General features: G+C 51.9%; 1 protein-coding gene across 4 annotated transcripts; it reads right to left on the bottom strand.

Moving 5' to 3' along the window:
- Window positions 1–1,623: 1,623 nt before the first annotated feature.
- SDSL (serine dehydratase like) lies at window positions 1,624–26,141 on the bottom strand. 4 transcript variants are annotated; one of them, XM_047697064.1, is made up of 8 exons: window positions 26,036–26,141; window positions 12,449–12,642; window positions 12,181–12,220; window positions 11,386–11,525; window positions 8,355–8,443; window positions 7,429–7,656; window positions 3,044–3,168; window positions 1,624–1,989 (listed from the first exon to the last, which is right to left on the bottom strand). In XM_047697064.1, exons 2-8 carry the CDS (start codon window positions 12,620–12,622, stop codon window positions 1,796–1,798), a joined length of 990 nt encoding a protein of 329 aa, XP_047553020.1. In that variant the 5' UTR covers window positions 12,623–12,642; window positions 26,036–26,141; the 3' UTR covers window positions 1,624–1,795. The 4 variants fall into 4 exon arrangements, with proteins under 4 accessions (XP_047553020.1, XP_047553023.1, XP_047553021.1 ...); XM_047697067.1 differs by lacking the exon at window positions 26,036–26,141 and adding an exon at window positions 17,168–17,574; XM_047697065.1 differs by lacking the exon at window positions 26,036–26,141 and adding an exon at window positions 13,002–13,020.

Below are 26,141 nucleotides of genomic sequence, written 5' to 3'. Positions count from 1 at the left end.
TCAGCTGCCCTGTGCCTCAGTTTCCTCATTTGCAAAAATGAACGTTACAGTATCAACCACGTGGGTAATTGCGGGGGATTAAACGAAATGACTGCTAAGGCCCATTTGCACGTGGCAGATACTCAAGCCATGAATACATTCTGGCTCTTCTCCACCCCTCGTGGCTCAGGACATAGTAAGAACCAACCTTGATTGACATATGCCAGGTCCGTAGCAAGAACCCGCAAACCACCCATTTCACAGATCAGAACACTGAGGCTCTGAAGCAGAGCTTTGCTTGCTCAAGGCTGGTGAGGAGGAACAGCATCAGGCTCGATTCTGGCTGAGTCCTCTGCTGGGGTTCTCTGAGCCCCCTCTACTCTGGGGAGCTCACGCTGTAAGATTCCAAGGAAATACTGCTGGGCCCGGTGGCTTCGGGAGGCACAAAGCTGAGCATGGAGGGCAGTGTCTGGGGTCCAGGAGAGAAGGGGACAGAGGCAAAGGGACATCACTGACGCCCTCAAGTTCTCCTCTTGAGGGAGGTGGTGCCTGGCAGAGGCAACAGCCTGGGGAGAGGAAAGGAGGTGGGAAGCTACAAGTGGGCCCTCTCCAGCACAGAGGTGCAGCCTGAGGCCCAGAGAAGGGAGAGCACTTGCCCACGCACACACAGCCTGCAGGAGGCAGGAAAGGGGGCCCCAGGGGAAGGCCTCACTATCTACCAGGGGCTGTGATGCCCGGTGGACTCCACGCTCTTGTTTCCAGCAAGGCAGTGAGGGTTGGATAGGGCTCCCCAATGCCAAGCTCTCGTGGGTCCTAGCCATCTCTGGGACCTCAGCATGCCCCCAGATGGGGTAAGGGCCGGCCCCCTCTAGAGAAAGAGCCAAGGGAGGCTGGAGGGGCAGGCCTGGGCCTCCCCTGCCCTGAGCCAGGCTTCCCCATCAGAGACACTTTGCTGCCCCCTGGTGGCTCCAGAAGATTCAAATTTCCCCTTGTTTTCTAAGAGATTCTTCCCATGGGGAAGAGGTTCCCAATGCCAGGACCGGCACCCACCCTCGATGCAACCCACAGGTGCGTCCAAACCCATCCGTCAGTCCTGCTTCCTACCCCAGGGTCCCATCACCATCAGCCAGCGCACAAAGAAGGCTGAGGTCCAAGAAATAGAGCCATATTGAAAATCACAGGGTTTGAGCCTGGCTGGGCCACATGCCCGTCAGGACATCAAGTGGGTTTGGTCACCGTCCTGTGCCTCAGTTTCCCCATATTTAGAACAGGGATGATATAATGGTTTCTGCTTCATGGTGCCTTTGTGAACATTAAAGAAGGAGATGAGTGGAAAGGTCTTAGAAGTTTCCAGCACATACAAAGCTCTAGAGAAAGCCAGGTATTACTGTCCTTGCCCACCCGGGCCTGAGTATAGCTGTGCAGAATGACCCCCTCTCCTCCTGGGCAGGTCCCCCAGGTGAGGGAAGCCCTGCCAGGAGTTCAGCACGACTGGACTGTCTCAGAGCTCCAAGGTTTGAATCCTTGGCTTTCTGGTCCCAGCTGTGTGATGGAGAGTCCCTTCACGCAGGGCCAGCCTCAAGGTTGCTGGGGCCTTCTGTGAGCTCACGGAGCCAGAAAGATGGGACCAGCTGGAGTCACAACTTCATGTAGGAGTGTTTATTGACTAGGTCTGCGGGGGAGCCAAGGGAAGCATTTCAGGAGGGCTTCCTGCAGGAGGCAGCTGGCACAGAAGCATGGAGCAGCTTCCATGGCCGTCCATGAGCACAGAGGACCCTCAGCCAGCTATGGGGTGTCCATTCCGGATGAGGAGCCATCAGCTCTGACCCAGCTGGGCTTTCAGAGCCTGCAACGCTCCACTATCAATGTTGTTGCCTCCACACACAATGACCACGACCGAGGCCAGGGATGGGCTCAGGTGGCCCTCAGCCTGGAGCCTCCCCAGGAGGCCTGAGTAGATGACAGCCAGAGGGGCCCCACAGGCGGGCTCCACCAACATGCGCTCGTCATCTGCCCGGAGCAGGGGAATAGAGTGCATGAGAAGAGAGAAAGGGAAGAAGAAGCATTTAGTGCTCGTAGGCTCTGGGCACTGCAAAGCCACGAAGCCCGCCCGCCAGCCAACCAGCCAGCTCACAATCCATCATCTGCCTGACCCTCTCTCCATCCATCAATCTGACCACCCATCCCTCCATCCATCCACCTTTCATCTATCTATCCATCCATCCATTCCTTTATCCATCATTTGGCTGTCTGTCTGTCCATTCATCAGTGTATCCATCAATCAACATATCCATCTATCTATCCATCCATTCATCCATCATCCCTTATCCATCATTTGACTGTCTGTCTGTCCATCCATTAGTGTATCCATCAATCAGTGTGTCCATCCATCCATCCATCCATCCATGCATTCATCCATCCATCCCCTATCCATCACTTGACTGTCTGTCTGTCCATCCATCAATGTGTCCATTAATCAACGTGTCTGTCCATACACCCATCCATCCATCCATCCATCCACCCATTATCTACCTTTCCATTCACTCATACATTCACCCATTCATTCGACAAATATTTATGGAGCACCCACTCTCTGCCAGGCCCTATGCTAGGAAGGCCCTGGGGTCACCGCAGTAAAGAGGACATGCCTGGCCTCACCTCCACGGGGCTTACATCTAGCACTATAGATGAATAACAACCAGGCAGCTATGAACAGAGGCCATGAGGAGTCTCCAGCCCAGGTGGGATGAGAGTGGAAGATCGGAGGAGGCGCCATTTTGACTGAGTAGCCCCAAGTCACGTGAAATTGGCAGGGAACAGGGCCCAGGGTGGGGGTGGGGGGCGTGGCCAGCAGGAAGCAGAGCACATACAAATGTCCGGAGGCTAGAGGCAGCACCATGGCCTCCGGCCCTACCCTTCCACAGGTTCAGCATGCACTTGTCGCATAACTGGTGCACACCCAGCCCTGCGGTAGGCACTGAGCATACAGACAAGACAGAACACCCAGAGACCCAGGGTCTTCGGAGGTCCCTGAGCCTGGGGAGGGAGGGCAAGTCTCACTCACCTAGGAACTGCTGCACAGCACTCACAGCCTGGCCGTCCTCCACCACCTCGGAGATGATGTCTAGTTCCTGTGTGCATGCCAGGGCCCTCGCGGCCACGGTCTTGGCACCCAGGCTCTTGGCCACGCTGTGGGAGAGGGCAGGCGGAGCAGGGAGGGCCAGGGTGTGGGGCAGAGCTGGAGACTCCTTGGGCCTCCGCCCTCAAAGACCCAGCCCTCTAAGCCTCAGGCCCCCTTTCCGTCCTGCAACGGACCAGGGGCTCAGCCTCGCAAAAGCCCAGCCCAGGACTGGCACAGAGGTAGTGGCCCCAAAATTGGGCACCCCATGAGGGACCAAAAATGGCATACCACCCCCTCCAACTCTGTAACCGCAATTGTGGCCGTCCTTGCACAGACCCCAGAAAGCCAAGCGTGGAAACAGACTAGGTTGTGTCTTATTCGTTCATAGCTACTTATCATGTCTATACGATAACAATATTTATTGACTGTCTACCAGGTGATAGATGCATGTGTTTTCTCTCTTAGTCCTCGTAATCCCCCCTTGGAGTTAGAAATGTATGAGCTCCATTTTCCAAGGGAGGAAACTGAGGCTCAGGGAGGTTAGGGAAGTAGCTCAAGGACACACAGCGAGTCCGAACGTAGCAGTGTGGATTGAAATCCAGGCAGTCTGGCTCCAGTGTCCATGCTGTTTATCTCTGTGCTTGGGATGGCCCACCTGCCGGTTCCTTCCCAAGCCGGGCAGTGTTTCAGGCCCAGCAGAGCCTTTGGAGAGCCCATCAGAACCAGCCCTGAGCCCCGAGGGGCCCGGAGCCCAGAAGTCAGTAGCCAGGCTGCCCAATTTCAAACCTGAGCCCCCCGCTAGCAGGGGGACCTCGTGAAGGTCACTGCACCTCCCCAATCGTCAGCTTCCCAAGTCTGAAAATGGAGGTGACAACTGTCCCTTGTTCACGAGAGTGCTGTGACGGTGGAGTTCCAATGGTCCGAGTGCGTAGAAGAGAGCCGGATGCGTAGTAAGGTTTCGGAAGGGCTGGTGGTGGCTATCACCAGCGAGGTTACTAAGAGCAAAGTCAACAACAATGGCCAGAGAGACATGGGCCCAACTATAGACCCGTCATTAGTGGTCACTGGAAGGGAGAGGGCTGGGGCGGCGGTGGGGGGGGGCAGATCTGGGCGAAACCAATAGAGGATGAAGAGGAACAAACTTCCAGTTATAAAATTAATAAGCCACAGGGATGGAAAGTCCATCCCAGGAAAGAGTCAATAACACGGTCATCACATCGTGTGGTGACAGCTGGTGACTCCACTCCTGCTGGTGAGACAGCAGGATGCAGAGCTTCCCGGATCGCTACCTGGTAATGACCAAGATGAGTATGATGTTTTAGGTTGACTAGAAACCTCGATTATAAATAAATACGTAAGAACAAAGTCTGGGAGGGGAAAGAGAATTAAGTAGATAAACAGAGGGAGACCGCCGGTAGGGCACCCTCCCTGAAACAGAGGTGTGGGGCCACTCTCCCTGGGGTGAGAGATCCCGGCCGCAAGGAGAGAAGGGGAGGGGCAGGAACATTCTGGGCAGAGGAAGCAGCATGAGCAGAGGTTGGTGGCAGGAAAGACGTGACCCAGCCAAGGGGCGGGAAGACAGGCCAGCAGCTGGAGTGGGGCCAAGGGGAGTGTGGATCTGGGCCTGAGAGCCTGGGAAAGACACCCCTTACGCAAGCAGGGGGTGGGGGGTTGAAGGGTCCCGTAGGTCAGCAGCGGAGGAAGGACGCCCTGACCTGCCAGGAGACAAAGGACTCGGGACAACAAGGACACTCAGCAATACCACGTGTAGGGACGCAGCCCAGAGAGACAGACACGTCATCCACACGCAAAGGTCCCTACAAGCAGCAGCACGACTCCCCATAGCCCGAAACCCAGACAGTGCAGCCGCTGAGGGAGGGATAGGCAAGGTGGGGTCCGGCCACATGGGGGAGTAGTATTTGGCCATAAAATGGAATGAAGTGAGGACGACAACACGGATGAAGCCAAGAGACATGAGGCTGAGTGAGAGAAGCCGGACACAAAAGGCCACGTATCGTATGATTTCATCCAAATGGAAATGTCCCCAACAGGCGAGTCCTTAGGGACAGGCAATGGAGCAGTAATCACCGGGGGCTGGAGGGGAGGAGGGACTTGGGGACAGGTGATGAAAATGTTCTAAAAGGGGGGCGCCTGGGTGGCTCAGTGGGTTAAGCCTCTGCCTTCGGCTCGGGTCATGATCCCAGGGTGCTGGGATCGAGCCCCGCATCGGGGATCTCTGCTCAACGGGGAGCCTGCTTCCCTCTCTCTCTCTGCCTGCCTCTCTGCCTACTTGTGATCTGTCTCTCTCTGTCAAATGAATAACTAAAATCTTAAAAAAAAAAAAAAAAAAAAAGGAAAATGTTCTAAAAGGGATTTTGGTGATGGAGGCACAACTCTGAATATACTTAAAATCACTGAACTCTACCCTCTAAGAGGACGAATTACATGAAACATGAAGTCTATCTCAGTAAAGCTCCAAGCAGAGCCAGGGAATGGAGGAGGGCTGTGACAGCCATCCAGGGGAGCGCTGCTGCCCCGGGGTGAGGACAAGGGCTGGAAAGGAGCTGGAGTCCAGTGGGAGAGTGGACAGAATTCCCAGCAAGGTGACTGTCAGGTGGGTCCAGTCAGAGCCCCAGGCTGGAGAGCGGTGTCCTTTACAAAAATGGTAAATCCACGAACTTCCCTGAGTGCTCCACTGTGCCGGGCTCTGAGGGAGGTACGAGGGACTCAGAGCTGAATAGCCAGTCCCCATCCTCAAGACCCTCCTTCCCAATGAGGGGCCCAAACCAGCCCATCCACAAGTTCTTTCACAGCTGAGGAGTGACACAGAAGGTCTTTGGGACCTTTGCATATGAGAAGCAACTGTGCAGCTGAGCCCTGGAGCATTTCATCAATGTAGGAGGGACTGGTATTTCAGGTGCGAGGGACAGGAAAGGCTCCGAGGATAGAGGCACAAATAATTTTCAGGGAAAGGCAGCACAGAGACACGGGAGGGTGAGTGGCGTCAGATAGGAGTGGAAACGGTACCAGAAAGATATTAAGGAGACTCGTATGTCCAGACAGAATTCTCCTTGAAGCAAAGACTGTTTCTCTAACTGGCCAGCCAGAACCTTGTATACAATAGGTGCTTAATAGAGATGACTTAACAGGCTGTTCTGATTTTAGCCACCTTGCTGTCGTGCACCACGATACAGTAAGTTCCAGCACGTAATGGGTGTTTAATAAAATAGGGGCAGTGCTGGTATCTGTAGAGGGTTGAATAGTGTCTCTCCCCAAATCCACGACCATACAGAACCTCAGAATATGATCTAATTTGGAACTAGGTTCTTTGCAGATGGAATTAGAAGATAACGTCACGCTAGATTAAACTGGACCCTAAATTCAATGACTGGTGCCCTTCCAAGCAAAGGACAGACACACAGAGAAGGTTATATGAAGACAGAGGCAGAAGCTGAAGGAGGCACTAGGGCCTTCCGAGGGAGTATGGCCCTGCTAGTTCCTTGATGCCACACTTTTAGCTTCCAGGGCTATGAAAGAATGCATTTCTGTTCTTTTAAGCCACTAGTTTGTGGTTATCTTTATGGCAACCTTAGGAAACTAACACAGCATCCATGAGGATGGTTGGGGTGATGACAACGAAGGATGTTAAGATGACGCAGGGTCTGGAGGCTGGCCACTCTCTATTAGTTAGTTAGTTGGTTCATAAGAACTTTTCCTCAGTTGAATTAAAATCGGTTACATAAGGTAACAAGGAAAAAGTTCTCTAATGATATTGCAGGAAAAAAAATGAAACCATGTTCATGATAGATCACATGAACTAGAAAAATAGAGTTTAGGAAGGATACGATTCCAACTTAAAAATATATGATCGATTCATTCATTCACTTCACAAACATCTGTTGAGCACCTACTATGTGCCAGGCTCGTTTCACTTGTATGTAACTATGCATGCATAAGGGGAAAACAAAGATTGGGAAAACGTAACCCATTGTTCATCTTTGGAGGGTGGACTGGAAGGCGCCATTTTGTTTTCTGTTGCTTATGGCTTGCCTACATTTTCTAACTTACCTGCAAAACACTTAAACTGCCTTTGTAATGATACAGACCAATGAAACTTTTTTTATCCATTACTAAAACTTAAATGAGTCATATCTTTCATCTACATTTTTAGCATTGCCTTCTGATATTACTGTGATTGGAGTTCTAGGGTGAACTTGAGTCTCTTGGGTACTCCCTACCTCCACTGGTAAGACAGCAACAGCCCCACCCTCAGCCCCCCAATACATGCATGCCCCCAGCCCCCACACATGCCCCCAGCCCACGCCTACCTGGTGATCTCTGGCAGTGTGACTAGCCTGCCTGCCTTGATGGCTGCATTGAAACAGTGGGCCCCTTGGGTCTCCACAGCGATGATGGGCACATGCTGCCAGCCCACTTCTATCAGGCCAGCTGACACCCCAGCCAGGAGCCCTCCACCCCCTACTGCCAGCACCAGGGCCCCCGGTGGGGTTCCCAGTGCTGCCTTTAGCTCTCGCACCAGGCTGGCGTGGCCTTCCCTGGGGGAAGGAGAAAGCAGGGTGAGAAAGGCCCCCATTCCCAAAGGCTGATGTATACACAAACTCTCCTCATCACCACCCCAATCCCCATCCACAGCAAGGGGAGCAGAGACCCTGCAACCCTTAGCTCGCTCAGTGTTCATCCATTCAATGTACTCATTCACTCATTCTTTCCCCTCCCCCCACCTCTCAGCCATGTTCTCAGACATTATCCCATTTAATCCCCTCCACGATCTTGGAAAGAAGCAGCGTTAGTGTGTGTGTTAAGAGGGGACGAGCTTATCAATTGGCATCCAGCAAGTTCTGGGCCTGGGACCCGATGTCTTGGCCATTTACTAGCTGTGTGATCTCAGGCAAGTTCCTTGAGCACTCTGTGCCTGTGGAATGGACATCCAACTCCCACCCCGAGGGCTCTGGGGAGGAACAAATGGATAAATGCGTCCCAAAGCACACTGAATAAGTAGGATTGACTATTGCCATTTCCACTGTACACATGTGGAAACTGAGGCCTGGGGAGGAGAGATACTTTGTAGAGTCACAACTCTCAAGTGGCAGAAGCAGGGTCTGAACCCCAGGGTGCCTGCCTTCTGAGCCTCTTCTCCTCTCTAGGCCTCAGTTTCCCCTTCTGTTCAATGGAAGGATCCCAACTCAAGGAGGGTCTGGGCCCTGAGCGACATGGGGGAGGGCAACAAACTTACCAGATCAGGGGGTGGTCAAACGGAGGGACGTTCACCCAACCATCCCTCTTGGCCAGCTCTTGCGCCTTCAGACTGGCCTCGTCCCAGACCTAAAGAGAAGCGAGGGCCTCAGGAGCCCCAGGAATCGGACCGCTCTGGAGGCTGGAGCAGAGCCTGAGGTCTCCTGCCTGGCCCCGGGGTCTGATGGGCTGGGGAGAACCCCAAAGGCGAGACCAGAGCTGGGGTGGGCCCGGCAGCCTCCTCGGTCAAAGTCGGAGGCTTCCAGTCGGGCAAGTAGATGTCACATGCTTTCCGCAATCCCAACAGGCTAGCCTGCAGTGGTAGGGGAGGGTGAGCTCCAAGGCCAGCTAAGCAGTTTTTCTGCTTCTAACCAGCCAATAGGTGAGAAGCCCCCTCAAATCAGAGCCCCAAATAGCCACTTGGCCCCTACAGATGTTGTCCATGAAAACCAGCAATTGCTCAGTGGATGACCTGCTGGTTGAGTTCAAGCAGCCAGAGGCAGCCCGGGTCTTGACAGACCTACGCGGACCACATCAAAGGTGGGTGCACTTTTCTCGTGGGCTTGGCATCTATGGCAGAAGTCCACGTCCCCTCAGCCCAGCACAGAGGTCACTTGCAGGGTATTTTCTGGCCAAGGGATTCTGCGGGGCAGTGGGCAGGATAGACTTCAGTGCCAAGGGGCAGGCCCTCTGACCCTCCCTTGTGTGTGTCCTCCATGGGAGCCCCGAGTGGGGACTGAACCCCAGTTGCCCACAGAGATGACTCCTGGACACACCCCTATGAGCTTTCTTCCCTTCCCTCTCTCATTTCTACGTCCCCACAATCTCTCAAATCACCTCTCAAATAAACTACATGCACCCCATCCCTTGTCTCAGGGTCTGCTTCTGGGGAACCCAAACTAAGACAGGACTTCGGAGGGGCCCCAGCCCTGGCCAATCCCAGCAGAAGCTAAGTGACAAATAACAGCCCCTCCTCCAAGGGACAGAGGGTGACAAGGGGGCCGGAGGTCACCTTCGCCCATCCTCTGGCCCCCAGCAACACCCACGCTGGGCCCAGCCTGTGCCGGGGGCACAGAGAGGACAAAGAGATAGTCTCTGTCCACAAGTAATCGCCCGTCGAACCGAAGAGACGGGCCTCATTCTCTGGAGTTATTGAAACAAACATGAGACTCAGAACTATGCAGCCCTTAGTGCCACTCACCAGCTTCCTGCCTCCTGTCCACGGCCTGAGAGCAGCCAGAGCGAGGGCCCACCGTGCCCCTCTCCTGCTCAGACTCTGGCGTGGCTCCCCATTGCCCTATGCCAGCCTCACCTATGAGCCACCCTGTCCGCCAAGGGGACAGTCCCCCTCTCCGGGCTCACCTGTCACCCCTTCCCCCAGGGGCCAGGCCACAGCAAGTGGAATGCACCAGGCTCACTCCCATTCCAGGCCTTTCCAGGCTCCTTCCTCTGCCCACGACCCTCTCCCCAACGGGAGGACTTGTATTTCCCTTTCAAGATAACACAGGGGACCCTTCTTGGGGAGCCTTTCCTGGATCACCTCCCCAGGTCTGAAGCACAGGACCACTGCCCAGTTCTCTCCGCCCTCCCTCCATTAGAATCACACATCCATGCCCTTTGTCAGGTGACCGCTGTTCTTCCCACCAGGGGCCAGAGTCCATTTCCTCACCTACACTGATGTAGGTCCCAGCCATGTGACTTGCTTTGGCCAGTGGCATGTGGCAGAAGTGTCAGTGTAGCCGTTCTGAGCCACAGCCTCAAAAGGGTCTTTCCTCCCACTCCTCCTGCCATTCACCTGGAGAAGAACACGCCCCAGGTGGCCACCAGTCCAGAGGGATGTGGGGGACATGTATGCAGGCCTTAATCCTGCCTGCAGCCTGGCACAGAGCCACCCTGGCCCACTCACAAGCCCACGAGCAAGAGAGATCGGGTTTCTCATAAGCCGCTGCTATCTGGGGGCTGTTTGTTATGCAGCACAATCTAGCAGCAATAGCTGATTAAAGCAATATGTTTTCTCTGTTCTTCGTCAGGGCCGTGTTCTTCCCATCACAACACTTACTGCAATCTCTTATCACCATCTGGTTATCTGTGTGTCTCCCCAACAACACCTGAGCTTCATGAGAATAGAGACAATGTCTTACTATCTCTATATCCCTAGCTCTAACCTAGTACAGACACATAGTACGAGTTGGAAGGAAGGAAGGAAGGAAGGAAGAAAGAAAAGAAGGGAAGGAGGGAGAAAGGTGTTGGGGGATAGATGGATGGATGGATGTTGGACAGATGGACAGATGGATGGATGGGTAGATGGATAGATGGATGGGTGAGTGGATAAATGGGTGAATGGATGGACAGATAGATGGACAGATGAATGCGAGAGAGAAGGGAGAGAGGGCGATGGATGGGAGGACAGTTGAATAGATGAAGAAAGAGAAGAAAGAAGGGAGAAAGCAAGGAAGGAAGCTGGACACTACGTATTTGCAGACCAGCTTTTAGTTTTAATTTTAATGGTTTTAAAAAAAAAAATCTCTTCTCCAGGGAAATTTTTTACTTCCTTCTAGGAAGGTAGAAGGAATACATGTTTGCATCTCTGTTTCTTTGGCAACAAGATGAATCAGCGCTATCCCTGGTGATGGGCACCTTTCATTATTGGGGTGGTCTCAGAATGAGAAATGATGCCACCATCACCTTTCTTTATACTTTTTGTCTCATCAAATGGCAAACATTTTTAAATGAATAATACCAAGTATTAATGAGGCTATAAGGAGACAAACACACTCCTGGTCCCTGAGCTTCCTGTTTCTCCTGGGTTCACGCAGGGGAAGTCTTCTCAAGGTAGGTAGAGGCAGGAGGTCCCAGGCTTCCATGTACAATATGCCTCGCTCCCACCTCTCAGCTCAGCCAGAAGACTGGGCTCCGGGTATTGCTCATTAAAAAAGGAGAGAAAAAAGCATGGAGCTACCCTCCCCTAGGGTTGAGGTGGGGGTCAAGGTAAGAGCCCACCCCAGCTGGCTTCTCCTTCCTGGGGTCCTTACCTTTCCAGTCAGCTGCACCTTAGCCCCCTCCCCCTGCAGCCTCTTCACCACCTGCAGGGAGGTGCCCTCAGGGAGCACAATGGTGGCAGGGATGCCCAGCTTCCGAGCAGCATAAGCAGCCGCAATGCCTGCGTTGCCCCCTATGGAAGCAACAGAAGGGGGTGCCATTGTTTTAGCCTGTTAACACACCATCTTCTTATTTCCCTTTGTGGGTCACTCCTTCCCGGCACTCGTATGCCCCAACTTTGAGTTCTCTTTCTGGTCCCAGAGGTGGGTATGTGATCTAGATGGACTCAATCCGAGAACTCAAGCCCCTAACCCATGATTGGTTCAGGGATGAGTACATGAGCCAAGCTAGGTGAAAAAGACCAAATGATGGATTGAGGAAAACCAATAAGAAGGGGTTGCTTCCTGTTCACTAGAGCTGATAGGATGATAGGAGGCAGGCCTAGAATTCCTGATGGCCATCTTGCTGCTATGAAGTCTGTGTGAAAATGAAGCTAGTATAGAAAAAAGATAAGTCAAGGGAAGAGAGATACAAAGGAGAGCTCCTGGATCCAGCTATACCTGAAAGCCACTTATCCCAAGAATTTTCAGTTCTTGGGGCCTGTATCTTAAACATGTATGGAATGGGTTTCTGTCACTTCGGATATGAGTCCTGAATATGGGAAGAGGGCTAAAAGAAGACACATGAAGTGGTCATCTTGAGGGGGTTGAAACCTGGACATTTACTGCAGCTCCAGCCAGCTCTTCCTCCCCCCAGCGCAGCCCTGAGGACCCCACCCTAAGGATCACCTGAGGAACACACCAGGTATCTGCATCCCTTCTTGGCCACCTGGGAAGAGAAGGAATGGGGTTGGGGACTGACCCAGGCAGATGTCATAGAGCCTGTGTGGGATGGAGTTAGTCCCTTCCCAGCCCACCCCAACACTCCTTGCCCCTCATCCAGCCCCAGTACAAGTTTACTTCTCCCCTCCTGCCCTCACCCCTAGCCAGCCAGCATCCATCTCCCCGCTCCTCCTTCCTGAACCTTCTCACTCCTCCCCTCCTGCCAATACCTTACCTCCTGGCAGAAATGCCCAATGCCCCGGATCTTGAAGGAGCCAGACGGCTGCACATTCTCACACTTGAGGAAGACAGTCGTGCCTGCCACCTGGGAAAGCGCCCAGCTCTCCAGCAGAGGAGTGACTGTGTGGAAGTGCTCAGGCTTAGTGCAGCCTGTCAGAGAGCTCTCCATTCCAGCAACCACTGGGATGCCTGCAGGAGATCACAAAGGGCATAGCTCGGGCAGCTCCAGCAAGAGTCCCCTTCCCTGGGGCACGGGGGTGAAGGAGAAGAGCCTCAGCTGGGCTCCTTAGCCTTATCTGGCTACCAAGCTGTGAGACTCCAGGCAAGTATCTGCTCCTCCCCAGGCCTCAGTTTCCCCATCTGGACAAAAAGGTTTGGACTAGGGACTCTTTCATTCTGTAACTATGGCTGCCCACAGGGCTGGGGGTGTAGAACATGGCCAATAATTGGTGATGAATGAATGGGTGTGGGAAAATTCATTCATTCATTCTTCATTCATTCGTGCATACATGCATGCAAAAAAAGAAAACCCTTTACTGAGCACCTACTATGTGCCAGGCGGTTCCATGTTTTGGGACGCACAAGTCGGAGGCAGCCCCTGCTTTGCCAGAGCTCACATTCTAGTTGGGGAGACAGAATCACACAATTTCAAACAGGGGTGATGGGGGTGGGAGGCAGTGTATTAGCAAACATGGTCAGAAAGGGTCTCTTAAGAGAGAAAAGCTTTTTAAAAACTTGAATTATGGAGAATTTAAACACAGCAAAATATCGAGAACTCTCTAAGGAACCTCTGGTGTAACCCATCACTCAGCTCAGGCAAGTGCTCGTGGCCTGCTTTGTTCCATCCTCACCTGTGCCCACCCCCCTCCCTGTACTACGCTTTTTCCCTCCTTTATCCTCCTTATTATATTTTCTTCCTATACTACTTCATCTGTAAATACTTCAGCATAGATCTCTAAAAGCAAAGAACTTTTTAAACGATATAACCACATGGTTTCACAACTGTATACATTTGTGCAAACTCACTGAATTCTTATTCAAAGTGAACTAATTTTTTTTTTTTAAGAGAAAGAGTGAGCAAGGGGAGGGGTGGAGGGAGAGGGAGAGAGAGAGAATCTTAAGCAGGCTCCACACCCAGCACGGAGCCCAACAGGGACCTCCATCTCACCACCCTGAGATCATGACCTGAGCCAAAATCAAGGATCAGATACTTAACCTACTGAGCCATCCAGGCACGTGGAGCTAATTTTATTTTATGGAAATCATATCTCAGTGATGCTATTTTTTTAAAAAAATGTCATCACAATACCATCATCAACATCTAAAACTATTAATAATCATCTCTCAATATCATCCAATATCTGGTAATCGCTCACCTTTGGTTTTGCAGTCAGTGTTTGGGGTTTCTAACAATTTGGATCAGGATGCAAATTGGATCTGAGAGTATCGGGTTGGCTGACAGGGCTTTGATTTCTCTTTTCATCTGCAAGTTCTCCAAGGGGAATGTTCGAGAGGAGTGACAGCAGGGAGCCCAGGGAAAAGCATTCCTGCAGAGGGAAGAGGAGTTGGAAGCACCTTGAGGGAGAAATGAACTCAGGCTATTGCCAGTGCAGGGAGAAGTGATTGGGCACAGGAGGCAAGCAAGGAGAGGTGGGCAGGCCCTTGGGGAACCTTCTAGTGGTCAGGAGCTGGGATGTTATCCTAACTACACTTGCAAGGGGAGACCGTCGGGAGGTTTGAAGCAAAGGCACAGTTAGTGAGTGACCCCGTGGGAAGAAGCAAGAAACAAAAAGGGAGGAAATGGGAAGTGAGGGGAATAGAGGGGTTTTTTTGTTTTTGTTTTTGTTTTTGTTTTTTTAAAGATTTTATTTATTTATTTGACAGAGAGAGATCACAAGTAGACAGAAAGGCAGGCAGAGAGAGAGAGAGGGAAGCAGGCTCCCTGCTGAGCAGAGAGCCCGATGCGGGACTTGATCCCAGGACCCGGAGATCATGACCTGAGCCGAAGGCAGTGGCTTAACCCACTGAGCCACCCAGGCGCCCCAAGAGGGGTTTTTTTAAGGAGCAAATGCAACCCATCTTTTTTCTCTGGGGCCAAAAAAGCATGGAGCCACGCCCTGCAGTTCCACTACCGGCCAGTAGGAGGAGCGCTGCAGCCTCCCTCACCCTCCAGGGCCCAAGCTGCTTGTGCACCTTTTCTTAGTCCTGGCTGTGCCCGCCACCCCACCAGAGGGTTCCAGATCTCCTGTCTCTGGATTGGACCCCAGGGCCCTGGTTGGGATAGCCCTGAGGTTCCCCAGGCCCGGCAGAGTCTAAGCCACCCCCACCCAGATGCATCAGGGCACTGGACATGGCACTGAGGAAGAGAGACCAGTGGGTCACTCAAAGTCAGCATACCTCAGCCTGGGCCTCACCTCGGCTCTGGGCTTAGGGGCCAGTCAGGGACCAAAGTTAGAAACCAGCTCTGTATTTCTAGCTGTGTGACCCAAACAAGAGTCTCAACTTCTCTGTGCCATCGTCCCTTCTGTTCTATTCTATGTCAGACATCAGCGGAGTTCTCTAGAGGCCCCATCTCTTTGGGGCCTTCTAGCTATGCAGGCACGCTTACCCTTTCTCCCGCATGTCTATAGGACACCCGCGAGGTGTAGGCCCTGACCTAGGAACTGGGGATACCAAGGTGAGCAAGACAGACATCTCCTCTTGGAGCTGATGGGGAGATCAGCACTCGACAAATAAGTGTATAGACAAACAACATAATCAAAAATGGTGAAAACTACTAAGGAAAGCACACATACAGGGAGTCTTAAAGAAGAGAACTGGGACACTTGTTGTGGATAGAACAGGAAAGGCAGGAAATGACCATTAAAACTGAGACCTGAAAAATGAGAATGAATTAATCATACAACAAACTAGGAGAAGAGTTTGGGCATCACGGAATCACCATGCGGACACCGTGAGGCCATACAGTGAAGGCATCGACTCTATGCATGACATATAACAATAGCTAATAGTTGTGTGGGACCTTCTGCCAGCCAGGCACGGTGCCAAGGACCTCGTATACCATCTTGTATAATCATTACGACAACCTGGAGATAGGTTCACTTATTATCTCCATTTTATAGATAATGATGCTGAGGCCCAGAGAGGTTAAGTAACCTGTCCAAGGCCACGCAGCTGGAAATGGCATGGCCAGGATTCAAACTTAGGCAGTGCACTTTGGCATCTGTGCTCTTAACACCATGCCACACTTTATCTACGAGCTGCTGCTGCTGCTGCTGCTGGTGATGGTGATGGTAGTGGTGGTTAAAGGTATGAGCATTTCCTCTTAACTGCCAGTTGTCCTTAGGAGCCAAATGCCCCTGGCTCGACCCCCGGGTTCTCCCAGCCCTCTGGGTTACACTAAAGGCCCACAGGAAAACAGCAGGCTTGTCAAATGAACAAGCCTCCAAACTTCCTACAGCCTCATCAAGCCCAGATGCCCATAAGGGCCCAGACCTCCCAGACTAAGGTCAAGGGCCGAGGTGAGACTGTGGCCTAGGGACACATGGCTCTCACAGCATGTGGCCACCACTGGGGCTGAGGTGGGAGCCCTGGGCCCTCCCTGTTGTGGAGCAGTACAGTGGGAAGCCTGGGGCTTGGGTTCAGGTCCCAGCAAGCATGACCTTGGCCACGTCACCTTTCCTCACTGGGCCTCTCCTGCTGCCTCTATGAATTGGGCCCAAGGACCATCTACTGTTTCTGCCTTTTTGTCCCTCAGGCTTTTCCAGAGGCCACCTGGGTGACACTCCCAGCCAAATCCCTAATGCCAGGGCTGGCAGTGATATGGGAAACAGAGGCAGAAGAAAATCATTAAAATTCCTTACCTACTGACAAGCCCTTGAAACAGACAGAATGGCTCTCCCCTGGGGACTCAACTGCCCTCACCTTGAGGTTTTGCTAAGGACAATCCTGGCCTGACCGACCCCCTACTCCAACAGGTCCAACCAGGATCCTGTAAGTCTACTTTAACAATTCCTTTAGGAAACTTTATCTCTAAACCTCCAAGATAGTGTCAACAATCATTCCCAAGCATATGACCCACTGATAGACATCTAAGGGGTCTCACGAGAAGATTTTTATTACTGGTAATAAATAACCTTTCTCCAAAAAATAGCTAGCCCCTCAAGGTCCTAGAGACCTTGCTTCCAAAATTCCTTAAAGACTGACATCATCCCTAATCCCCTATGTCTTCACCAACCGCCAAGTCCACCCCTACTCTGCCTCTAAAAACTCTGACTGTAATCTGGTTCAGGGTCCAAGTCTCTATTCCGCTATATCGGGTATACTTGGGCCCAAGCTTAAGCTTGACGAATAAACCCTCGTGTGATTGCATCGGTGTTGGCTCCTTGGTGGTCTCTCGGGCACGAAAACCTGGGCACAACATTTGGAGGTCCCACCGAGATTTGAGAGACCCCCAGGACCCCGACCCGGAGGGTCCTGCGCCTGCTGGTGAGTGCACTCGTTTTCCTGTTTGCGCGCATACTTTCTGGGAGCTCCAATCTGCATTTTTACCTGTAGGAATTCCAAGCAGTATCTGGGTCGACATTGGCTTCAGCAGACGCGCTGGCAGGCCGTCAACCGGGGGTCTTGGGAGACGTCCCTCGCCCCCTCCTGGAGGACGAGGTCCTCATCTGTGGGGAGAATCGGCTGCCATTGCGGTCAGATCCTCCCTTAACTTACTTTCAGTTTTGTCTTCGCGGCCACGCCGGATGGTTTGTCTGTATGAGTGTGTTCTTGTTAACTGTCATAAGTGTATTTGTCTGGCTGTGGACTGAGGGCGTGATGGGACAGACACAGAAGACCACTCTGTCTCTGATGATTGACCACTTCTCAGACGGCAGGGAGAGAGCTCATAACCCGAGCACAGACGTACGAAAGGGAAAGTTTCAGACTTTCTGCATGTCTGAGTGGCCAGCTTTTAATGTTGGATGGCCCCGGGAGGGAACTTTTCAACTGCCCATTATCTTAGAGGTTAAGGCCATCATCTTCAGAGAAAAACCACACGGCCACCCTGACCAAGTACCTTATATCCTGGTCTGGCAGGACATGATCGAGAATCCTCCCTCCTGGCTTAAACCTTTTCTCCCTCCCAAAGCAGGACCTACATCTGAGATCCTAGCCCTGCAGAACCCAACTCCTAAGTCTGACAAGAAAACAGAGTCCGAACCAAAGACTTCGTTTTCCCCAGTCCTTCAGGGCACTCCTACTGAGGACCTGATTCTCCCACCGCCCACCAGGTCCCCCCCGCCACGTCTGCCCCTCCAGCAGAAGCATCAGGGGCTGCTGAGGGAGTGCCGCTCCCCCTCCCAGATGGAGGGGCCCCCACGCGTGGGCAGGCAGCAGGGACATGTGGACGGACCCATCGGGCAGCCCCAGCCCCAAACCTGGGACCGGCCGATTCCACTGTCCTTCCCCTCCGCGCCATGGGACCCCCCGATGAAACAGGGGACAGCCAATGTTATATTGGCCATTCTCTACTAGTGATTTATACAACTGGAGAACCCAACATGCAAAGTTCTCCGATAACCCAAAAGATCTGATTGGTCTTTTGGATACTGTTCTTTTCACCCATCAGCTCACCTGGGATGACTGCCAGTAGCTCTTACAGGTTCTCTTTACCACTGAGGAAAGAGAGCGAATCCAGGTGGAAGCCCGAAAGGCCGCCTGGGTGACAACAGACAGCCAACCCAGAACCCCGATCTCATAAATGCAGCTTTCCCCTTTCGCCCCGCTTGGGTCTACAACTCAGCAGAAGGTAAGGAGAGGCTCCGGGTCTACCGCCAGACTCTAATGGCAGGTCTCAAGGCTGCAGCACATAGCCTACCAATCTGGCCAAGGTATATGATGTAAGACAGGGTAAAGATGAAGAGTCCGGAGGCATTTCTAGAAAGGATCATAGAGGCGTTCAGACAGTACACCCCCATGAATCCAGAGGCCCCAGAAACCAGAGCTGCCATTGTTATGGCTTTTGTTAACTAAGCTGCTCCAGACATTAAAAGGAAATTGCAGAGGGTAGAAAGACTAGGAGAAAAGAGCCTACAGGATCTGATAGTGGTGGCAGAAAGAGTCTACAATAACAGAGAGAGCCTGGAGGAACAACAGACTAAGATAAGTGACCGCCAGACCCGGAACCTGGCTAAGATCCTACTGGCCACAACCACGGATGAACCACATGAAAAACAGAGACGTCTCAAGACGTTGGCTTCAGGAGCAGGTAAGGAGGACGGCCCCTGTTGAGAACACCCCAAACTGAATAAAAACCAGTGTGTGTATTGCAAGGAAGAAGGCCACTGGGTAAAAGATTGCCCCAACAAAAAACCAAAGGCCTCTGCTATTATCCTGGAGGTCGAAGATTTAGACAACTAGGGGGGTCGGGGTTTGGCACCCCTCCCCGAACCCAGGGTAACCCTTAAAGTGGAGGGGCAACTGATTAAATTCCTAGTAGACTCCGGGGCACAGCACTCAGTCTTGCTACAACCTCAAGGGAAGTTGACAATAGAACCTCATGGGTACAGGGGCCACAGGCACTCAACAATATTCATGGACGACCCGAAGAACAGTGGATCTTGGCATGGGCCGGGTATCCCACTCCTTCATGGTCATCCCTGAGTGCCCCTACCCCTTTTTAGGCCGGGACCTACTTACCAAGATGGGAGCCCGGATTAGTTTCCACCCTAAAGGGGTAAAGGTTCTGGATAAAGAGGGGCACCCGATCCAGGTGCTTGTCATGAACCTGGAGGACGAATATCGTCTTCACCAAATGCCCCCAGCACCAATGACCGACATTGACTGCTGGTTGCAGGAGTTTCCCCAAGCGTGGGCAGAAACCAGGGCAATGGGACTGGCCCAACATTGGCCGGCGATATACATGGAACTAAAGCTAGGAGCAGATCCAGTCAGGGTCCGCCAATACCCCATGCCTCTCACAGCACGGACGGGGATCACCCCACACATCCAGCGACTGCTAGACTCGGGCGTACTGTGGCCTTGTCAGTCGACATGGAACACCCCCCCTGCTGCTGGTGCGAAAGCCACACTCTAATGATTATAGACCGGTCCAGGACTTGAGGGAAGTTAACCAACGGGCGATGGACGTGCACCCTACGGTCCCAAACCCCTACACTCTCCTCTCCACCTTGCCCCCAGACAAGACTTGGTACACAGTGCTAGACCTTAAAGGATGGCTTTTTCAGCTTGCCCTTGGCCCCAAAGAGCCAAGACCTCTTCGCTTTTGAATGGGCGGATCTGGACAAGGGCATCCATGGCCGACTCACCTGGACTCGACTGTCACAAGGATTCAAAAATTCGCCCACCATCCTCGACGAGGCACTACACAAGGACTTAGGTGAGTTCCGTGCCGAGCACCCTAACCTGACTCTGTTGCGATATGTAGATGATATCCTGTTGGCAGCAGAGGACCACAGAGGATTACAAGGCACCAAGGATTTGCTCCAAACGAGAGCAACTCTGGGATACCCAGATCTGCAGAACGGAGGTGAGCTCCCTGGGGTACAAACTGAGAGATGGACAAAGGTGGTTAATGGATGCACGGAAGGAGACCATCATGAGGATCCCGTAGCCTCGAAACATCCGCCAGGTGCGTGAATTCTTGGGGTCGGCTGGTTTCTGCCGGTTGTGGATCCCTGGTTTCGCTGACATAGCCAGGCCCCTCTACGAGGCCACAAAGCAAAGACAGGACTTTGTGTGGACGGAGGCCATGAACAAAGCCTTCAATGACCTTAAACAAGCCCTGCTTTCGGCCCCGGCACTTGGGCTGCCCGATCTGACTAAGCCCTTCCACCTTTACAGGGATGAAAAGGAAGGGGTGGTGAAGGGAGTCCTAATTCAGTATAGAGGCCCCTGGAAGAGGCCAGTGGCCTACCTCTCAAAGAAATTAGATGCCGTGGCCGCTGGATGGCCTCCATGCTTAAAAATTATTGCTGCAGTGGCCACCATGGTTAAGATGCAGATGAGCTGGTTGTGGGGCAGGAACTATACGTCACTACCCCACATGCCATTGCAGGGGTACTCGAACAACCCCAGACTGATGGATCAGCAATGCCTGCTTGACCCATAACCAGGGCTGCTTTTGAACCCTACCAGAATTTTGCTCCAGGAGCCAACAGCCTTAAACCCAGCGACACTGCTCCCTAACCCTGACTGGGAACCCCCTCCCAACATGACTACCAAGAAATCCTGGCTCAGGTGCACGGAGTCAGAGCCGATCTCCAGGACCGACCACTGCTGAATGCAGATGACACTTGGTATACAATGGCAGTAGCTTTGTCCGGGAAGGAATCAGGTATGCAGGGGCAGCTGTGACCAGAGAGACAGAGACTGTCTGGGCAGAACTGTTAGCGGCTGGTACATGTGCCCAACATGCAGAACTGATTGTGCTAACCAAGGCGCTAACAATGGGAGCAGACAAGCAGATAAACATCTATACTGATAGCAGGTACACCTTTGCCACAGCCCACATCCACGGAGCCATTTATAGAGAAAGAGAGCTCTTAACAGTAGAAGGAAAGACTATTAAAAACAAGGCAGAAGGGGCGCCTGGGTGGCTCAGTGGGTTATGCCTCTGCCTTCGGCCCAGGTCATGATCTCAGGGTGCTGGGATCAAGTCCCACATCGGGCTCTCTGCTCAGCAGGGAGCCTGCTTCCTCCTCTCTCTCTCTCTCTCTCTGCCTGCCTCTCTGCCTACTTGTGATCTCTGTCTGTCAAATAAATAAATAAAATCTTTAAAAAAAAAAAAAAAAAAAACAAGGCAGAAATCCTTGAGTTCCTAAGGTCCCTCTGGCTGCCTAAGGCACTGGCCATTATCCATTGTCCGGGACACTGAGAAGCAGACACACCAGTGGCCAGGGGAAACAGGCTGGCCGACCTAAAGGCAAAAGAGGCAGCTCTTTCGGTGGACCATGTCTTAGTGACCACACTGCCTGATCCAGGAGCACTGAGCTTGCCAGACAACCCCAACTACACTGACACAGACTTACAATGGATCAGGCATCTGCCCACGGCACAATGCTTACATGGCTGGAGGAGAGCTGCAGATAGCAGCACAATCCTACCAGAGGAACCGGGACGGCAAGTCCTATCCAAAATGCATAGGAGCACCCACATGGGAACAACAAAAAAAAAAAAATGGAAGACTTGGTGGGACATGCAAAGATCACCATCAAAGACTCCCGATCTAAGATCGAAACAGATTGTGGCAAGCTGCCACGCAGGCCAGTTAACTAATGCCACAGCCCATGGATCTAACCCGGGCACCCGGCTCCGGGGGGACCGCCCAGGAGCCTGCTGGGAAGTGGACTTCACTGAGGTAAAACCTGGAAAATACGGGTACAGGTATTTAATAGTGTTTGAAGATACTTTTTCAGGATGGACAGAGGCATTTCTCACCAAACATGAAACAGCACAGACCGTGATCAAGAAACTGCTGGAAGACATCTTACCGAGGTATGGTTTTCCCGTTAAGGTTGGATCAAATAACGGTAGATACTTTTTCAGGATGGACAGAGGCATTTCCCACCAAACATGAAACAGCACAGACTGTGATCAAGAAACTGCTGGAAGACATCTTACCGAGGTATGGTTTTCCCGTTAAGATTGGATCAGATAACGGACCAGGATTCGTCTCTAAGGTAACACAAGGAGTGGCACTAGTACTTGGGGCAGATTGGAAATTACATTGTGCATATAGGCCCCAAAGCTCAGGACAGGTAGAGAGGATGAACAGAACATTAAAGGAGACCTTAACTAAATTAGCCCTAGAGACTGGCGGGGATTGGGTGACTCTCCCCCCCTTCGCCCTATATAGGGTACGAAACTCCCCATATATAAGATGGGACTTACCCCCTACAAGATCATGTTCGGTACTCCCCCACCTATTATTCCCAATTTAAAACCTGAGGTGCTTGCTGAGTTTGATGATCACCAACTCCTTTTCTCCCTCCAAATGTTACAACGAACCCATGAACAGGTGTGGCCTAAGCTGAGGGCCCTCTACGAGACTGGGCCACCCCCAGACCCTCATCAATATCGACCGGGTGACTGGGTGTACGTTCGGAGACACCAACACCAGACACTCCATCCACACTGGAAGGGACCCTACATCGTGATCCTGACCACTCCCACCGCTCTCAAGGTCAACGGGATTACTCCCTGGGTCCACTACACCAACGTCCAGCCAGCTGACCCACACGCTGCTCTCAAGGACTTTGTTCCAGAATGGAAATGTCAGCCCGACAAGGACAATCCCTTAAAGCTAAGACTGCACTGTTCTCACTTACCCCACTAATGTTGCTTATGCCATGTCCCCCTCACGCCAGGGCCAATCCCCACCAACCACTTAACCTAACACGATAGGTAATAAGTGTTTCTAATGCAGAGGTTGTATATTCCCTTTCAAAAATTGCCCCAAACAGGCTTGGTTCCCTGACCTTACTCTTGATCTAACAAGACTACTTGGGGACACCCATCTCCACGGATTAAGAAGCCAACTATACAAACGACATTTTTATGTTTGCCCGCGACACCTTACGGGAAACCAGGCCAGGCAGTGTGGAGGCCCCTCCCACTTTTACTGTGCCAGCTGGAGCTGTGTCCCCACTGGCGAAATTTGGTGGACAGCTCCCTACAAAGATGATTTAATTACTCTTAAAAGAAACCGCACATTGCAGAGCTCTGAAACCAATAATCTGATCACCCTAAAATTCACAGAACCCAGCAAACTAGATGCAAGATGGCAGGTAGGACTTACTTGGGGCTTAAGAATCTATGACGTAGTAAGACTCGGTTCCCAGGACCCGGGAAAACTATTTATCTTGAGACTTCAGCCCAGAATAATCAGGTTAATCTAGGCCCAAACCCTGTGCTAGCACCTCCTCCGCCCAAACCTCAGACAACCCCTATCTCCCCACCGCCCTCTCCTGTACCTACCATGCCATCTGCATCCAAAAACACCCCTGATGCAGACACAATCACTCCCATCCCGGCCTCCTTCCCACAAGATCCTCCCTTCCTCAGCCCCTCTCAGCACCCACTTTGGGATCTGATGCTCCAAGCTTACAGGTTCCTCAATGCAACCAAGCCCAATCTTACCCAATCTTGCTGGCTCTGCTATGACATCCAGCCTCCCTTCTGTGAGGGAATCGCGATGTTGGGTCAGTACAACATAACCTCCAGCCCTAATGCCTATAGATGGCATCAAAAGACTCAAGGACTCACTTTACAATCAGTGTCAGGTCAGGAACTCTGTATAGGCTCCCCCTGACCCCAATACCGTTCCCTATGTAATGAGACAAGACCTATATCTAACTTAGACTACCACCTACCTCCTCCAGACGGTTGGTGGGCATGTTCTACAGGCCTTACCCCCTGTTTTCATGGTCAGATTCTAAATCAGACAAAGGGTTTCTGTGTGTTAGTTCAGCTACTTCCTAAAATTATCTACCACTCAGATGAGCAGGTACCTCTGTGGTTTGATGTGGATACTCACAGACGGGATAAAAGAGAGCCCATCTCGGCTATCACCATCCCCACGCTATTGGGAATGGGGTTAGCAGGTGCAGGGACAGGTATTGCTTCACTAGCCGTACAGAACTCCCACTATCACAGTCTCAGGGCAGCCATCGATCTGGACATAGAATGGATAGAGACCTCTATTTCCCACCTCCAAGACTCCCTAACATCTTTGTCTGAGGTTGTCCTTCAAAACAGGAGAGGACTAGATTTAATCTTCTTACAACAAGGGGGGTTATGTGCTGCCTTAAACGAGGAATGTTGCTTCTTCACTGACCACTCAGGAATAGTCCGAGAATCTTTGGCAAAAGTCAGAGAAGGTTTGGCTAGATGCAAATGGGGATGGGAACAGCAGCAAGGTTGGTTTGAATCATGGTTCAATCATTCCCCATGGTTAACTACCTTGCTGTCCACCCTAACTGGACCCCTCATTATCCTCCTCCTCCTCCTTACCTTTGGGCCCTGCATTATCAATAGATTAGTTACTTTTGTCAAAGACAGAGTCGGTGCAGTTCAACTCATGGTACTCAGACAGCAATACCAACCACTGGACTTTGTTACTGAGGCCAGCTTGGACCCATGATTGGGTCCTACCTTAGGTTCCTCTGAGAGGGGGAAATATGGAGGCCAAGAAAAACAAGGCTGTACCCACCTCGAGTCCAGCCCTGGCATAAGTGCAGCCATCTTGACGTTCCAACTTATCAAAGTATTTCTTGGGTTCTGACCTACTCAAGTTAGCATTTTAAACCATCCCTCTCTCCTTTAATGATTGATTTAAACTCCTGGACTGGAAAAGGGTTTTTTGTCAAATAGCAAAAAAACTTATTTGAGCTTCATTTTCTTTTTGTTACACTAATCATGTTTTGCTATTTTCTCCCATGTCTCCTCACCGGACTTCAACTCCTTCGCTGTCATAACTTCCACAGATGATCCTTTCCACCTGGGAAGGTCACCTAAGCATTATCCCCTGGACTCAGCTGCCTCTGTCTTTCATAACTTCCCTACACACTCCCCAACTGACCAGTGTTGACCCGAGTAGGTAGGGACAACTCTACGCCCCTATTCAGCAGGAAGAAGTTACAGAAGATGAGACCTTCCACCTTCAACAACCTTAAAGATTTGAGGGTCAAGATTGTTCAGGGGTGAATGATGTGGGAAACAGAGGCAGAAGAAAATCATTAAAATTCCTTACCTACTGACAAGCCCTTGAAACAGACAGAGTGGCTCTCCCCTGGGGACTCAACTGCCCTCACCTTGAGGTTTTGCTAAGGACAATCCTGGCCTGTCCGACCCCCTACTCCAACAGGTCCAACCAGGATCCTGTAAGTCTACTTTAACAATTCCTTTAGGAAACTTTATCTCTAAACCTCCAAGATAGTGTCAACAATCATTCCCAAGCATATGACCCACTGATAGACATCTAAGGGGTCTCACGAGAAGATTTTTATTACTGGTAATAAATAACCTTTCTCCCAACAATAGCTAGCCCCTCAAGGTCCTGGAGACCTTGCTTCCAAAATTCCTTAGAGACTAACATCATCCCTAATCCCCTTTGTCCTCACCCACTGCCAAGTCCACCCCTACTCTGCCTTTAAAAACTCTGACTGTAATCTGGTTCGGGGTCCAAGTCCCTATTCCACTGTGTTGGGTATACTTGGGCCCAAGCTTAAGCTTGACGAATAAACCCTCGTGTGATTGCATCGGTGTTGGCTCCTTGGTGGTCTCTCGGACACGAAAACTTGGGCACAACAGCAGAGTGCCCAGTCCTGCCCCTCTGGCAAGCGGGACCTGCTGCCCAGCCATCAGAGTCCTTGGCACCCAGCCTTCTTCTCCAGGGCACAGACCACAGAGCACCCTGAGTTAAATCACTGTTCCTGGGAAGGTTTTGCACCCATACCCTTCACTTTCTGTCCGCTCATCCTGAACCTTGCCCCAGAAGCTTCCAGATGGCCCTACACTCACATTCACACATGCACACAGATCCCTAGAGGCACCACTTGGCCCCAGGCCCTCTTACCTGACTGCCTAGCAGTCTCCAGACCCAGCTTGGCTCCAGCCGGCAGCCCAGCAGCCTGCCTGGGCACCAGCTCTTCCCAGCTTCCCCCAACTTCCTGTGGTCTTGG

This window comes from Lutra lutra, chromosome 12 (genome assembly GCF_902655055.1).
Source record: "Lutra lutra chromosome 12, mLutLut1.2, whole genome shotgun sequence".
Lineage (NCBI taxonomy): Eukaryota > Metazoa > Chordata > Mammalia > Carnivora > Mustelidae > Lutra > Lutra lutra.
The sequence above is the reverse complement of the archived record's forward strand: the minus strand, read 5'-3'. Positions and strand labels throughout refer to the sequence as shown.